The 14133-nt window shown below is 40.0% G+C and overlaps 1 protein-coding gene across 2 annotated transcripts; it reads left to right on the top strand.

Annotated features, from left to right (window-relative positions):
* Window positions 1-294: 294 nt before the first annotated feature.
* LOC127366907 (phospholemman-like) lies at window positions 295-13890 on the top strand. Of its 2 annotated transcripts, XM_051406329.1 has the most exons (9): window positions 295-462; window positions 8853-8908; window positions 9732-9764; window positions 10144-10170; window positions 10389-10463; window positions 10574-10610; window positions 10759-10799; window positions 12362-12410; window positions 13137-13890. In XM_051406329.1, exons 2-8 carry the CDS (start codon window positions 8875-8877, stop codon window positions 12364-12366), a joined length of 252 nt encoding a protein of 83 aa, XP_051262289.1. In that variant the 5' UTR covers window positions 295-462; window positions 8853-8874; the 3' UTR covers window positions 12367-12410; window positions 13137-13890. The 2 variants fall into 2 exon arrangements, with proteins under 2 accessions (XP_051262289.1, XP_051262288.1); XM_051406328.1 differs by lacking the exon at window positions 12362-12410.
* The last annotated feature ends 243 nt before the right edge of the window (window positions 13891-14133 follow it).

Raw genomic sequence — 14133 nt, forward strand, 5'->3', positions numbered from 1 at the left:
GACCATAATTATTAGCCTATATTATATTGTTATTATTTTTATTACAGCTTTGTTATGACCCTAACTGTTAATAGCCAACAACCTAAATCCCAGTCTAAGTGTAAATCACCGCAAACAGACAAATTTCTCCATTTTCGTTCTCGACAAGCAAACATTAATCCCCCACTCCTCCTCCCGGGCTCTCAGTCCTGACTCTGGATCAGCTTCCACGCCCCGCTCGCTTCCAGCTCCAACAGCCAGCAGGGCCACAGAAACCGACCCGGGATCAGGATAGCCTGACAAAGTCGAGAATTTTAAACTCAGCCCCCTTTTCTAAAACCGAGCCAACCTGTTGAGTGTCTCAGTGGTGAAGGCAGGGTGTTGGCGCACAGAGTGCAGAAAAGTCGCTAGGACTGAGTCAGACATCCGCCTGTGAGAAATTTCCTCGTTTTTTTTGTCGCTGCTGAATTCAACGTGTGAGAGGTAAGTGTTGAACAAAAGAAGCTCATATTTCACACAGAAGATTGTCCGAATAAAGAAAGTGTTTTTCTTTATTCGGGGGAATTTGTTTGTGGGGTTCAAGATTTCCAAACATGCTCGGGAGCATCTCTTTAGGCAAGTGACGCACAGTTTAGCTCCAGTCAGGCTAGTTTTAAGGATACATGTAACCTCGGCGCTTAGCTTCCCAACAGGTTTGTTTGCGATGGAGAACAGTTGTTTGTTTATCAGCTGGCTCATTCAGTTACTCACAAACTCAGTATCGTTCATTTCCACACAGAAAAGTTCATTCGTCTTTTAAATGTAAAAGTACAATACAACATGTGTCATAAGGCCACAATGTTATCCGGCTGACTTTTCTCCTCGAGCCCACCAGGGTCAGGACAATGGAACGGCACGCGCACACGGGCCAACGAAACTCTTCCCTCACGCGCTTTGATAGCGCCATTCACGTCAATTGGCTCTTAAAAAAGTCCACAGCAGGCTTACAGTGGACGGACGGACTGTGTCTGTACCTTTAGTCGGTTGAACCCACCAGATAAAATGAAAGCCTTTATGTGTTTATATTCAAGCCTTGGCCTCTTTAATAGCATTATTATTATTAGGAATAAATGGATAGTTCTGCTCCTCAAATACCAATGAAGAGCTTCCCCAGGGGAATTTTCCAATATTGTCATACTGTTGCACGCTTTATTGAACACATGCTGTAAGCTGATGTGTGTGTGTGTGTGTGTGTGTGTGTGTGTGTGTGTGTGTGTGTGTGTGTGTTTGTGTGTGTGTGTGTGTGTGAAAAGGCCAGCTGATAAGAGCAGTGGTGGTAACAGTTTGCTACTATGTGGCACAAGGACAGATTGACACAAGGACAGATACAGGAGCCGTCAAATTCCGCTGTATAAAGAAATGGCAAATATTGATTATTTGTCAATTGTGATTCATCAAATCAGTCAGTATGTTTTAGTGACTGTTGTTACAATAAAAAACCCCACAATGTACAGTGGTAAGAAACAATCATATTCACATGTTGAAGTTTGGTTCCTTTTCTTGCTAAATAATGTCAACAATTAATTGGTTATCAAATGATCATCCATCAGTTTTCTGCTGATCCAGCATTGACAAACTGTTTCAGCTCTTATTGGATTGAGGTTTCTAAATCGTTTTTACACTGTATGGGAGCACAAGATGGTGGCTGGCAGAGTGCCTTGAGCCATTAACTGTAAAAGGATAGAGATGCATAAACAGTTGAAACAAGCGGTGGGTTGTTGTTGTTGTTGTTGTTGTTTTGCATTATCAGTGGGTTTCTGTGACCCATGGTTACGGATATGACTGTGCATGGATAAACAAGAAGCCATTAGTAAATGTCAGGTTTTAGTTTCTGTTCCTCAAAATCATGAACCAAAAGCTGATTTCACACCAAAATGCAATCTGCATACGAGGAGAGATCAGTGTTACACAGAATGACCTTAGGCCAGAATGTGCTGCAGTTGTAAAATATAGTGTGTTTGAGCAAGGGGCGTCGTCAGGACCACACACATGCCACTAAGCTAACATACACTTTGGAAGGCTATCTGCAACCGTCTATACTATGTCTGTCTTGCAACAAGTTGATGTCCCTTCCGTGTTTGACATCAGTAACTGAAGTACAAGTAAACAGGGCATCTTGAGGGAAAGTGGGGGCATCAAAAAGGTAATTTGATTTCCTCAAGTGTTTATACTAGAACTACAGTCCCAAATATATTTTTGTACTCTGACATACTGTGAAAATAGTTTCAGCTAAGACTAACAAATATGAAAATAGTTCCCTGCAGGGTAATTGGTAGCCTACTTGGTGACAAAAAATAGACTCCATTTTAAAATGACAAAACAGCCCTATAAGATCAGGGACAAGGAGAACACTGTATCTGCGTAGCATAATTGGCCAACAATTTCAAGTCACACATCCTGCTCACACGTGTGTAACTGCAAAATATCGACTATATGTTGCTTTTGACATGTTTAAATGCACATCCATGATACTGATATGAGCACAGTTTTTCAGAGAGAGAGAAAAGTGAGGCAGAGAGAGATGAGAGAGGTTACAGGGTGAGAGACGGAGATGGAGAGAGGGTGAACAAAGGTGGCGACAGACAGAGTTGTCTTTCCTTTCTCAGGTGAAACAGACTTAGCTCGCTGTCCTCACCTCTCCTCACATGACCACAATTCTTAAAAAAGAAAATGAGAGTGAGTGAGGAAATCAGTAGGTGGAGGGGAGAAAGAGAGAGCACTCTTGGGCGAGACACACTTTCTCCTCACCTTTCTTCGCATCACTTTGGTGCCTCACAAACACAAATTTAGAAACCTCAACAAGAAGACATTGATATCATACCGGGGATGTGGCTGTGACCTTCAGTGCGTCCCCTGTGTAACCACTGAGCTTTTATTTACTGCCCAGCAGAGACACAGCTAATCATTTCTGGTTTGTTAAACGTTGTAGATCCGTTTTTTGGCGCCTCATAGGAACGTTATAACAATTTAATACAAAACTAAAACTCAAAATATACAAAAATCATCTCTGAGGCACAGTACTGTTCAAATGTGAACATCAGATCTTTTACAAAGTTTATTTGGGCAGTAAATATGTGCAAAGTTAATTAAAATGAGTATGTGTGCAAGGTGAGATGAAGGGTTGATGAGGAAGATCTGCTCCATCCTTTAATCCCCTGGTTATGGCTGCAGAGTGAGGAGCGTGCAGTCTGTTGCTAGTCGCTCTCTGCTAGCCTTGTGGTTGCCATGTGTGACTCATGACTCTAGTATGCTCCACTCCCTCTCAGCCTCTGTCTGTCTTTGTATCCTTTCTCATTCCCTCTCTTTCCCAACCGCACGCTCTCCCTTCTTCCTGCTTCTCTCTCTCATTCCCCCAGGCTTGCTGCTGTTCACTCTTCCCAACTTTATGTTGTTTCCTTTCCCTTTCTCTTTCTCTTTCTCTGTCCATCTTTCCCCTTCTTCATGAGTAAACTGCCTCCACGTATTCCCCACCGTCTTCTTTTCTATCTCTCTCACTTGGTTTTCCCTTTACACATCCATTCAACACTTTAGAAACATCTGTTGAAACTTATCTTGGGTCAGAAGCAGTTAGCTGTTATCACGTAGCTACTTAGCAGCCGCAGAGACAGAGAAGTCTCATTTTGAACCCAATTTTGAACCCATCTTTGGTCATCTGCTTTATCCATCACATTTCCTGGAGTTCCAGAGAAACATTGTGTATTGTAGTCACAAATGACAGAGGAGTGCATTGGTAAAGAGAAGGGAGGAACAAGTTCAACTGTGTCTCAGCTGAGATAAAAGCAAATTATTCATCACTCAGTGCAAAGCAGGTTCACACTGTGTTTAGTCCATGACGTCTGGCACTTTCCTGTGTGTGTGTGTGTGTGTGTGTGTGTGTGTGTGTGTGTGTGTGTGTGTGTGTGTGTGGCGTGTGTTTCTCATAAAGATTGTGCTGCACACTGGAATCCAGTGCTGCTAATTTAGGAATAAAAAATGCCACTGAGAATAGGCAGCTGTCTTTGTAGTGCAGTACAGGAACGCACACACACACACACGCACACACACACACACACACACACACACACACACACACACACACACACACCAGGTTCGAGCATTCGAACGGGTAGGTTGGGGGGGAGTGTTGGAAAAATAGAAACAGAGACTAAGTCACATGTGCATGCTGTGCACACCTCATCCTGGAACACACACATCTTGCACACAAAATAGAAGAACACACTGTGTAAATAGGTTTTGATTATTTTTTTTGACTTAGTTGATGTTTTTTATACACACACATATTCTTATGCCGCTTTACCCCGTGACCCTGAACTGGACAAGCAGTTTTAAGAAGGAATGTGTAACATTTGACTGTTTTATAGCTGTATTATAGTAGAACGCTTTGGTTCCTATTTCAAAAGTTTTAAGGGACAAATGTCAGTTCTTCAAAGGACCTCAAGTCCCTTGAAGAACACTGTGCATGATTGTGTGTGCACATAGTGGTGTCTGGATGTGTGTTGTCCCTTAACTTTTTCACAAGGGAGTAAAAACTTCACATTCAAAGCCGCTGTGTGTATGTATTTGTGTTGTTTTGTCTGTTGGCAATAGTCAGTTTTTAACCATCCACAATGATGTTTGCCCCACTTACTGTAAGAATTTGACTTTTGGTGGGTCATTTGCCTTCTAACCATTCAGATAGTTTTGGTCTTATTTGACCAGACTTTAAGTGTCTCTGATGTTCCTGCCTCCACCCCAGTACAATGGCTGTAATTTGATTTTCTTTTGTGGTGCTTGCAGTAGTAAAAATCATCCCTAATACTCAACAGATAATCAACAGATTTCTGTGTGAGACATTTTTTTATTGGAACTACGAACTAAAGTTGAAACAGTCTCTATGAAACAGCTACATTTAATTTAAACAGTCAATCAGTAATTAGTGGGTGGGTTCCTGACTGGCTGATACATAGCCACAAGAGTTCCAACCCAATCTGACAGCCCTCAGCCTATTGTGTACTGGTGGGTAAGAGAGGAGACGATGAGCGTATGAGCGTGAGATGGGCAAAGAGCCTAGAAAGTTTGCTCTCCAGGGAGTTTGTAAGGGAGGGGATAAATGAGTGGAAAAGACTTAACTAAAGGAGAGGACAGACAGGGGATGGGTGAAGGAGCAGGGACGTGCAGGAGTGTGTCAGAAAAGAGAAGTAGCGGAGAGGAGAGGTTTAAAGAGTCTGGAGGGGATTGGAAAGGAGACAGAAATTGAACAAAAGCAGAAGAGCAGTGTGAAACAGTAGCTTTTAACAAACAGGCCATTCTGAAAGTTTTTTTTTTACAGAAGTGTGAAGCAGTGTCCTACAGAGACAGAGGAGACCAAATGAAAGAAGTAGAGGGTGTGACACAGTAAGAGACAAAAAAGTGGAAAAACACTCCTTAAGACAGGAAGAAAAAAGAAAGATGCAGCAAGAGCTAAAAACAAAAACCGAGGGACAGTCAGAGACAGGCAGAATAGCTTGACAGAGCCAGAACAGAAAACTCTTTATCCCTGGACCAGGCGGAGCTGGAGCAGTGGCTCCACAGGGACTCTGTACTCTTCTTGGGCTATATTTGCAGTAAAGCTTTCTCTGCTATCAGACTTTTTTGCTGCAACTAAATATGGTTCTTGTTTGTTTGGTGAAAGTTGGATGTAGGGTGAAACTATAACTAAAATTTGTTGATTATTTGATTGATAGACAAATTAATCTGCAACTGTTTTGATAATCTTTTAATTGTTTAAGTTACCACTTAAGTAGAAATACCACAGCATTTCTGGTTCCAGCCTCTCCAGAGTGAGGATCATTTGCTTTTCTTTGTCTTCTATGTTAACATACTGAATATCTTTGAAATTTGGACTGTTAGTCGGACAAAACCAGCAATGTGAATATGTTACCGTGTGCTCTGGGAAACTGTGTATTTAAACTACTTACTCACATTTATCACACAAAATAATTTGTCAACAAAATAATCTGCAGATTAATCAACAATGAAGAAGAAATCTGCACTCCATAATGGTCAAAGAGCGATATTGATTGATATTGAATGTTGTCAGCATTGCAAGCATAGTTGTATATACTGTACTTTACTCATCCACCAGGGCAATGTGACTTTCATGCCTCCAGCACTCCCCTCCTGGCTCCACCTTCCACTAACATTTGCTTTAGCATATGATCTTCAAATAGGAAGAGGGAGGCGCCACCTCGTTTATACTCCCCTGCTTTCTGTTCCTCACCCTGCCCTGTCTCTTTACCCCCCTTCCACTCTTCTCACTTTCTCTCCTCTGCCTCTCCTTTCCAATAGTCTCACCCTCAGTTTGCCCTCTGCGTCTTCATCTCCATCGCTGTCTTTCTCTCTCTCCTGTTTCTGTTTTTTCCCTCCGTCTCTTCCTCCTCACTCTCCTGTTGTGTGTCTTTCTCCTGAGGTAAACCGTTCTCTAGTGGTTGTTGGCCTGTTTCCCATCCTCTACATTCTCCCTGCCTCGCCTTGGGTTGCTGTGGAGAGGCACCAGGAGAGAAGCACTCGCCCCGCTCTTCTCTTTCTCCCTTTCTGCCAAATTCTAAATACCAACAGCAGAGGAGGGACACACATTGTTTTACTTAGATCCTCCTTTAATGGGATCTCTGTGTCTCAAAGGTCACTGTTACATATACTTCACAAACTATAGGTAATGCTAGAAGTTGAATCTGTTCTGTATCCTCGTTGAAGTTGCATCCTGTTTACCTGAGTTTACAGGTGACCCAAGTTATGTTTACATTAGGACTGACCGATAAATCGTATTTTCATCATCATCGTGATATGAACACATCGCAAAAGACAAGACAAAGTGAATAAGAAAAATATTTTTTATGTACGGATGGGTACAGAAATCCAGTGTTCAGTATTATTGTGGTGCTGCAGCCTGTCTGTCTGCTCGCTGTCGTGGCTGCAGCTCCTCCACATACACACAGTAAGTGTGTGTGAGGTAAGTGCAATAAAACTATTAAAAAACCAACACTGTTCAACAAGCATCAACATGTAAATCTGTAAAGAAGCGCTTTCTCTCATTCACCACCGCTATCGTTTACACAAGTACAGCACGCTAGCTCAGCTAATAGCAAATTGTTACCAAAATAAAAGCTGCCTGTTTAGCTAGAAGCATAGAAACTGAATAGCTAATTTGCACTCTTCAGTATTTGTTTATTTATCGCAAGTCATCACAGTATGGAACAGTGTTATCGCACATCGCAGAATTTTCTCATATCCTGAAGGCCTAGTTTACATTCAGTGTTCCTCACCACAAAGCCTTGTGTGTTAATCCGTGAGGTCTAACAAACATGTTGTTTACCATGCATGAGACGCAAAATGGGGACCTACTCATAAATACTGTTTTCACTCAAGTGTTCTGTCCAATTACTACTGTCCTTCTCAAATAGGAAAAGCTTCAGATAAAAGAGGAGAAATGCTGCCGTACACTGTCGTTTTTAACGCATGCATGTCTGTGTGAATTCTCACGCAATGTGTAAATGCCAGGCTGAAATGTGAACAGGTGTGTTTGCTCTTCATAATGGCGTGCTCAGAGTGGAAAGGTGCAGTAAGTGGAAAATCACTGCTGTGTTATTTAAGGTGTGTCTCCTCCCAGTGCACATGTTGCCTCTGCGGCTGCCTCCACATGGCAGCTAACACAGCGTGGACACAGACAATGTGTGGGATGTAATTTCAGCTGTCGGGAAGTCTACAGGTTCATTAAGGATGATATAAGTCAGATTACTGTAAATTATGACTCAGTATCAGCAGAGAATGGTAAAACCTTGACTGGAAGTATTTAAGAGAGCTTTTTGTCATTTTTCTAACGATTATCAGGCATTAGAAAATAAAGGTATTTCCACTGACTGATGGCACTTCAAAAAGCTAACCATCTATACAATAATATACGCTAGAAATAAGATTAAAATGACATTACAGACAGGAATAGCTCTGGAAGGCTGAGTGCACTTTGATAAAATTCTCATGGATTTTTTTGGTCTGCAAGTGAAATCTATTTAGTAAAAAAATAAGTGAAGAAAATCTGGACAGTAGCAGAGGGTGACGACATCTGCATGGATGCGTACGTACTGTACATTTTATATGATGGAATAACCATCACTTTTAAATTAAAAAGAGACACTGAAACAAGAAAAAAGAAGATTGAAGCTTTGACATAGCAGCAGTGGGATGCATTACCCAGAAAGATTTTCTCATCCTGTTAAGGCTCCATTAGAGCACCTTGTACCCATCGACATTAGATCAAGTTTCTGTGTGTGTGTCTGGGTGTGAAAGAGAGCAACAGAGACCACTTTATGCCTGTCTAACTCAGATCAGATGTCTTTGCATGTGCTTCTGAGGGAACGGATGCATGTTGTGTGTGAGTGATGAGTTAGTTTGTGTGTTTACGTCCTTTTAGAAACACAGAAAGGCTAAATGTTGCTTGAGGTCTCTCTGTTGACTCTGTTGGCTGGTACAAGCCAGTTTAGAGTACAGTAATCAGCTTTCTAATATGCACACACACCTTTAAAATTTCATTACTTGCGCCATTGGGACTGGAGATAATATTATTTACCCTGTGTTAATACAGCTTGAGCTTTGTTCAGTGGCCCATCAGTGCACCACAATTCGTAGTTAATGTTTTCAGTCGACACACAAACATAAGTAAAAAGTATAGACACTGATTTTTAGTTAATATCTTTATTTCTGAAGGTTTTGGCAACTAACTTAGTGTAAAGCTGCACACAAAAATATTAGTATCAGTCTAATTACCTTCTTAATTGTCGGTGATATTGTTGTTGATATTAGTATCTGTATTTCCTCCACAGGTAAACAACATTGAGCTTGAAGATGTCAAAGATCGGTGCTTTGGTGTTGATGACACGTGAGTAAAACTCTAAAAAAAAAATATCCCAAGAACTCAGTTAAATTAGCAGCTTCCTCTTTTTAAAAGTCAAAAAGTAAATCTGTTATCCATTGTCAGTGAACTGATGAGTTTTAGTCAACCAAAGAGCTACTGAACATTATTAATGTTACATCAATGAGGACTTGTGAGCTATTAGCTCCACTTCCTCTTTACAGAGGAAATTGTGCCTCACGGTCTGTTTCCCATCAGCACATTGCTCAAGTATTTATATTTTTGTGACACATTGTTCCGTGACTGAGATGAGACAGAAGGCAACTGGGTGGATGAGCGGTCAGAGAGATCGTCACATCACTGGCAGTCTGGTTGTCCCTTCACTCTTAATTTTGAAGTGTCTGGGTGTGTGATGTGATTATGTGTCTTATCAGTAAAGCCAATCCCTAACACTGTAAATAAGATGGAAAATTAGGTGCTCTACAGTTACGGTGCTGAAAAAGTGAGGGTAACAACATCCACTGAGAGAGATGAAACAGAGAGAGGTTTATGTAACATTTCTAAACAGATCTGGATTTCCAATAACCATAACAAAGACTTAAGAGCTTTTTAAGAGGTGATTTATTCATTGACACTGACAGTTTCATTTATCAGCTTTTCTAAATGATACTTTACCTGTCTTTCCTATACCTATTAATATTATATTAGTATATTTAGTGTCATGCGTAGACCACATGAATGATACTTTCCAAATTCTTCATTTTCCACCCTCATAGTCCCTAATAAACAAAATGTTTATTATTATGTTTCACTCTTTTTAAAGTGTGTCTCTCTTTCTGAACTCTCGCAGTTGTGTCTCTGGTGTTTGCTGAAGAACAGAACTGTAAGTATATAATATGACTTTTCCTCAATCATCACCTTCAACTACAGTAAATATTTCAGTAAAACTGTTACTAGATCTCATCCAAAAAGGACTTTGATATTTATATCTGAAAATAGTAAGAGATCCAAAGATCTTTTTTAATTTTTTTTTTCCTTTTACATTTGTGCTTAAAATTGGTTAAGTTGGAAAGGTATTGATTTGATGGTCGGGTATGTCAATCATTAGCGAGAGATTCAAAGTAGGCCATTGTGTTTGCCCGTCTCACTTTGTACTGTTGACTTTATTGTGTCACTGTTTGATACGTGGATGTTTCTATAAATCCTTATTTATCTGCTGTTCAAACCAACCTCCAACTGACCCTGTTCAATTTCTGTTCCAGCGGTGGAAGATGACCCATTTACCTTTGGTAATTCATTCTTTAAATTATTTTCACTATAATTTGAAAGTTCAATGAACGTGGACGATGATCTGTACTTAGTGGTTTTGTGTAATAATCCTTTACTGCTCATTCTTAACCATTACTTTTAAAGATGTTTTCTTGTGTAATTTACTAATGTTTCTTTATTTGGATGCATTTCTTTTTTTATTAGTTATATTTATTAACCATGACCTTTTTCTGTGCAGACTACCACAGACTGCGTGTTGGAGGCCTGATTCTGGCTGCTGTCCTCTGTCTCATTGGCATCACCATCCTGTTCAGTAAGATGCAAATTACACACACACACACACACTCTTCCACATATACATAGTCATAAATGCTCAAATACGCAGATATAAAGAAAGCCAATGGATCTTTTCTCTTTTTCCAGGTGGCCACTGCAGGTGCAAGTTCAACCAGGGCAAGAGGTGATCCTTCATACAGTTACACATTTTATATTATATTGTAAAAGTAGTATGTATTACAAAGTTCCAAAGTACTAAGTAATGGTACACAAAAATCTTGGAAGTCTTTGGTTTTTCTCTGCTCTTACCTTGTTTTTGGTTCTATTTGCAGAAGGAATACAGAAAATGCTCAGCAGATGCTCTCCGACCAAGGTAATGTTTTTTACTATATCAAGTGTCGTGGGACGACGTGAAAATTTCATGTCACTATTCTGTGTGTCCTGGCTAAAATAATTGCGATTCTCACTATTATCCTGATAATCATCAAATTACACTTAAAACTTTTAAAAAGGCACTAAAACCTCCCAATTTGTTTATAAACAAATATTGCATCATATATAGGACGCCTCATCTCTCTGTCGTTGTTTAGTTTGGTATCCATAGTATTTCAACACATCTAGTTTCTTACGGGGATGCAGTTGGCAAGCAGCCATGGTGACAGGCTTGGGATTTCGATAGGAGAGCAATGGCTTTAAAGATGCGGGCTCCCCCCTGTGGCAGTTCAAAATAAATCAGGAAATCAATATTGGACTATACTTTAGCCAGCTAGACAGCTTTTTCATTTATGTGAGGATGTTCACAGTTATCACTATAATGAAAATTCACCATTATCAACTTATGACTATCATAAATCCTTTCATCCCTCGTTGAGTGTGAAATCTTATCTAAAAAGCTAAGTTAAGGACATCCTTGCAGCTGAATGAATGAGTTATTCACTGGTTTCACTTCAGTTCAAAGTAACTCTGTTCTACTAAAATATTAATTGACCTGCAAATGAAGGTTTGTAGTTGTGGTTGTACTGTAAATGTCTCTTCTAACCACAGACACAAAACAATACTTCATGTGTAGTAGACATGTATGTGGACTTGTAGCAAGATACACATATTCAAGATTTCATCACCCTGTTTACGTTCTGCCAAGGTCTAAAGTTATATTTACTCTGTCCATCTGTTTCACTGTAAACGACCTCATGTCTCACACACACACACACACACACACACACACACACACACACACACACACACACATACTGACGTAGAATGGAAAGCTCCCATAGTGCTGGACTCAGATGCCATGGCCCTCACTGTTCAACAGGTGGTGGGACTCTGGGTGTCCAGCAGGCAGAGAAGGAGGGAGGCAACTCCTTTTTTATGTAGTGGTGCAGCCATAAAAGGTGCTCTCTTTGGTCTGAAGAAATTGATGAACAATATACATGTAATCTACAGTGTATGCCGTATTCCATGGGAAAAAGAAGTGTTTTTATGACGTTGAGTCAATTTAAGGCAACATGTGGTTAAAACACTTGTGGTAAAGCCTATTAGCTCAACCACAGATTGTTTGCTGCTCCAGGATATTGTAGATGGAGGACCTTACCATATAGCTGTTGTTCCACTGCAGTAAAACTGCAGAGATAGAGGAGCTGAGACTTTTAGACTGCTTGAAAAACTAGCACTTACAGTAAAGCGATATTCTAGACATTTTGCATTACACTTCCATAAAGTTGAGAGACCCAAAAGAGAGAGAATTTTGCAGCAGAGGTAGAGATAGCACAAGTTTTTAACTAATACGGGTCAAACTCTAAAACACTCTTACACCTCCCAAAATGCATGTACATGTGTATGAGGCCCTCCTTGCATGGGAAACACCTACATCTTTCATCTGTCAAACTCCACATTCCCGGTTTGAAATGCAGTCTATCTCTTATACATTTGTAGTTTGAGACCTCAAGCTCGGATGGAATTGATGATGCTCCTGGAAATACAAGTTAGTTTGAGTTTAACAGCTTTGATGTACACAAAATACACAAGTGGCCTATATGGAAAAATACTGTGTGTGTGTGTGTGTGTGTGTGTGTGTGTGTGTGTGTGTGTGTGTATGCAGTATGTAAGCAGGCGCCCACAGGGACACACTGCACTGATCGGCAATTTCCACTTGCACAGGCGCTCTCTCTCTCTTTCTCTCTCTCTCTCTGTCTCTGTCTCTCTCTCTCTCTCTCCTCCTGCCCATTATTGGAGTGTGTTCATTCTTCACCTCATTCTCCACATACAGCTTTTAATTGTTTTTAATGCTTGACACAAAAATGTGAATAAAAACCTGATGTAGACACTTCAATTATGTCAAGATTTTCCCACAACGAATGTGTTTGTAAGGTTTGGGAATGCAAATAACACAAAGTAACAAGCTCCACTACAACGTTTGAAAAAATAAATAATGTGGATTTATTGAAGAAATAGTGATTTCTTGGCTGTAGATCATAGATTATAAAATATAAATAAAGTTTATAAAGTATTAACAAAACACAGTTTGAATGACTATGTTCTTTAACTTGAATTTTGAAAAAATGTATCTAAAAACAACTTAACGTAATAGATTAAGTTTGTATAACCCAGCGTTTTATGTTACTGATCACATTTTCAAGAGGAAAGTTAACCATCTGAATATTTAAACTGACCTTCCTTCCTTCCTGTCTGTCTGTCTGTCTGTCTGCAGGTCGTTCCTGCGACTGCTAGAGGTCAAACAGAACACACACTGACTTCCGCAGAGAACACACAGGAGCAGCAGCGGGATTTGATCCATCCAACGACAGGCTTTTGTTTTATTGTTAGAGAGTGACAGAGATTAGTCTGTGTGTACCTGCTGTGAGGTGTGATGCTTTCTGCCTGATAACTGAGCTACTGATCTCATACACACCCTCAGACATACACATCATTTTACACGCAAATCCAATTTTTGTCACTTTCATTTCAATCAATTGAACTTTTTTGGGGGGTATTTAGAAGTTGAAAGGGCTTTTACATGAAGACAATTGAGAATTCCTTCTGTAACCGAGTGGGAATGCTTTGCCATTTGTCGTTGATTGTTTTGGTTGAGGTGGTTGAGCTGAAAGTGACTCCACACAACGGTAACACAAACCTATTACCAAAAACGTCCTTACGTGTGGACATACTGGAGGTTGTGTCAATGTCTCACACTACTTCTTCTGTCTGTACTGTATGTGTAAGGTCAACGTTGATGTAGATATTAGTCGCTTAGTGTGACCAACCTAACCCACTGTCCATGCTTTCATGTCAAGTACCGGTATATGAAATCCACATAGTCATGAGTGTTTAGAGTGGTGTTGATAATTCATGATAATCTGTTAATTCCCATGTTTAGCTTTATGGAGGAACGTAGTGGATTGCACTGTTCAGAGATACAGAAAGACTCTGTCATGTTTCTATAAAAGATTTATTGAAACAAACAACTGTGAGATATTGACTTTTATTTGTGTGCGTTTGTGTGTGTGTGTGTGTGTTTTTTTTACTCATTGTTCCCAACCTTTTTCCTTAAGGGATCTCTTTTCTATCATTGACTAAACTGATGACCCCAAAATAAATTACATATTTTATGGACATTTTATATTCAGTACATACCAATGACATACAGTAAAAAGTGAATGCAATAACTGTAAGAGGTCCGTGTAAAATTAGCAGTTTGGATGAATTTT

This window comes from Dicentrarchus labrax, unplaced genomic scaffold (assembly GCF_905237075.1).
Source record: "Dicentrarchus labrax unplaced genomic scaffold, dlabrax2021, whole genome shotgun sequence".
NCBI classification, from domain to species: Eukaryota; Metazoa; Chordata; class Actinopteri; family Moronidae; genus Dicentrarchus; species Dicentrarchus labrax.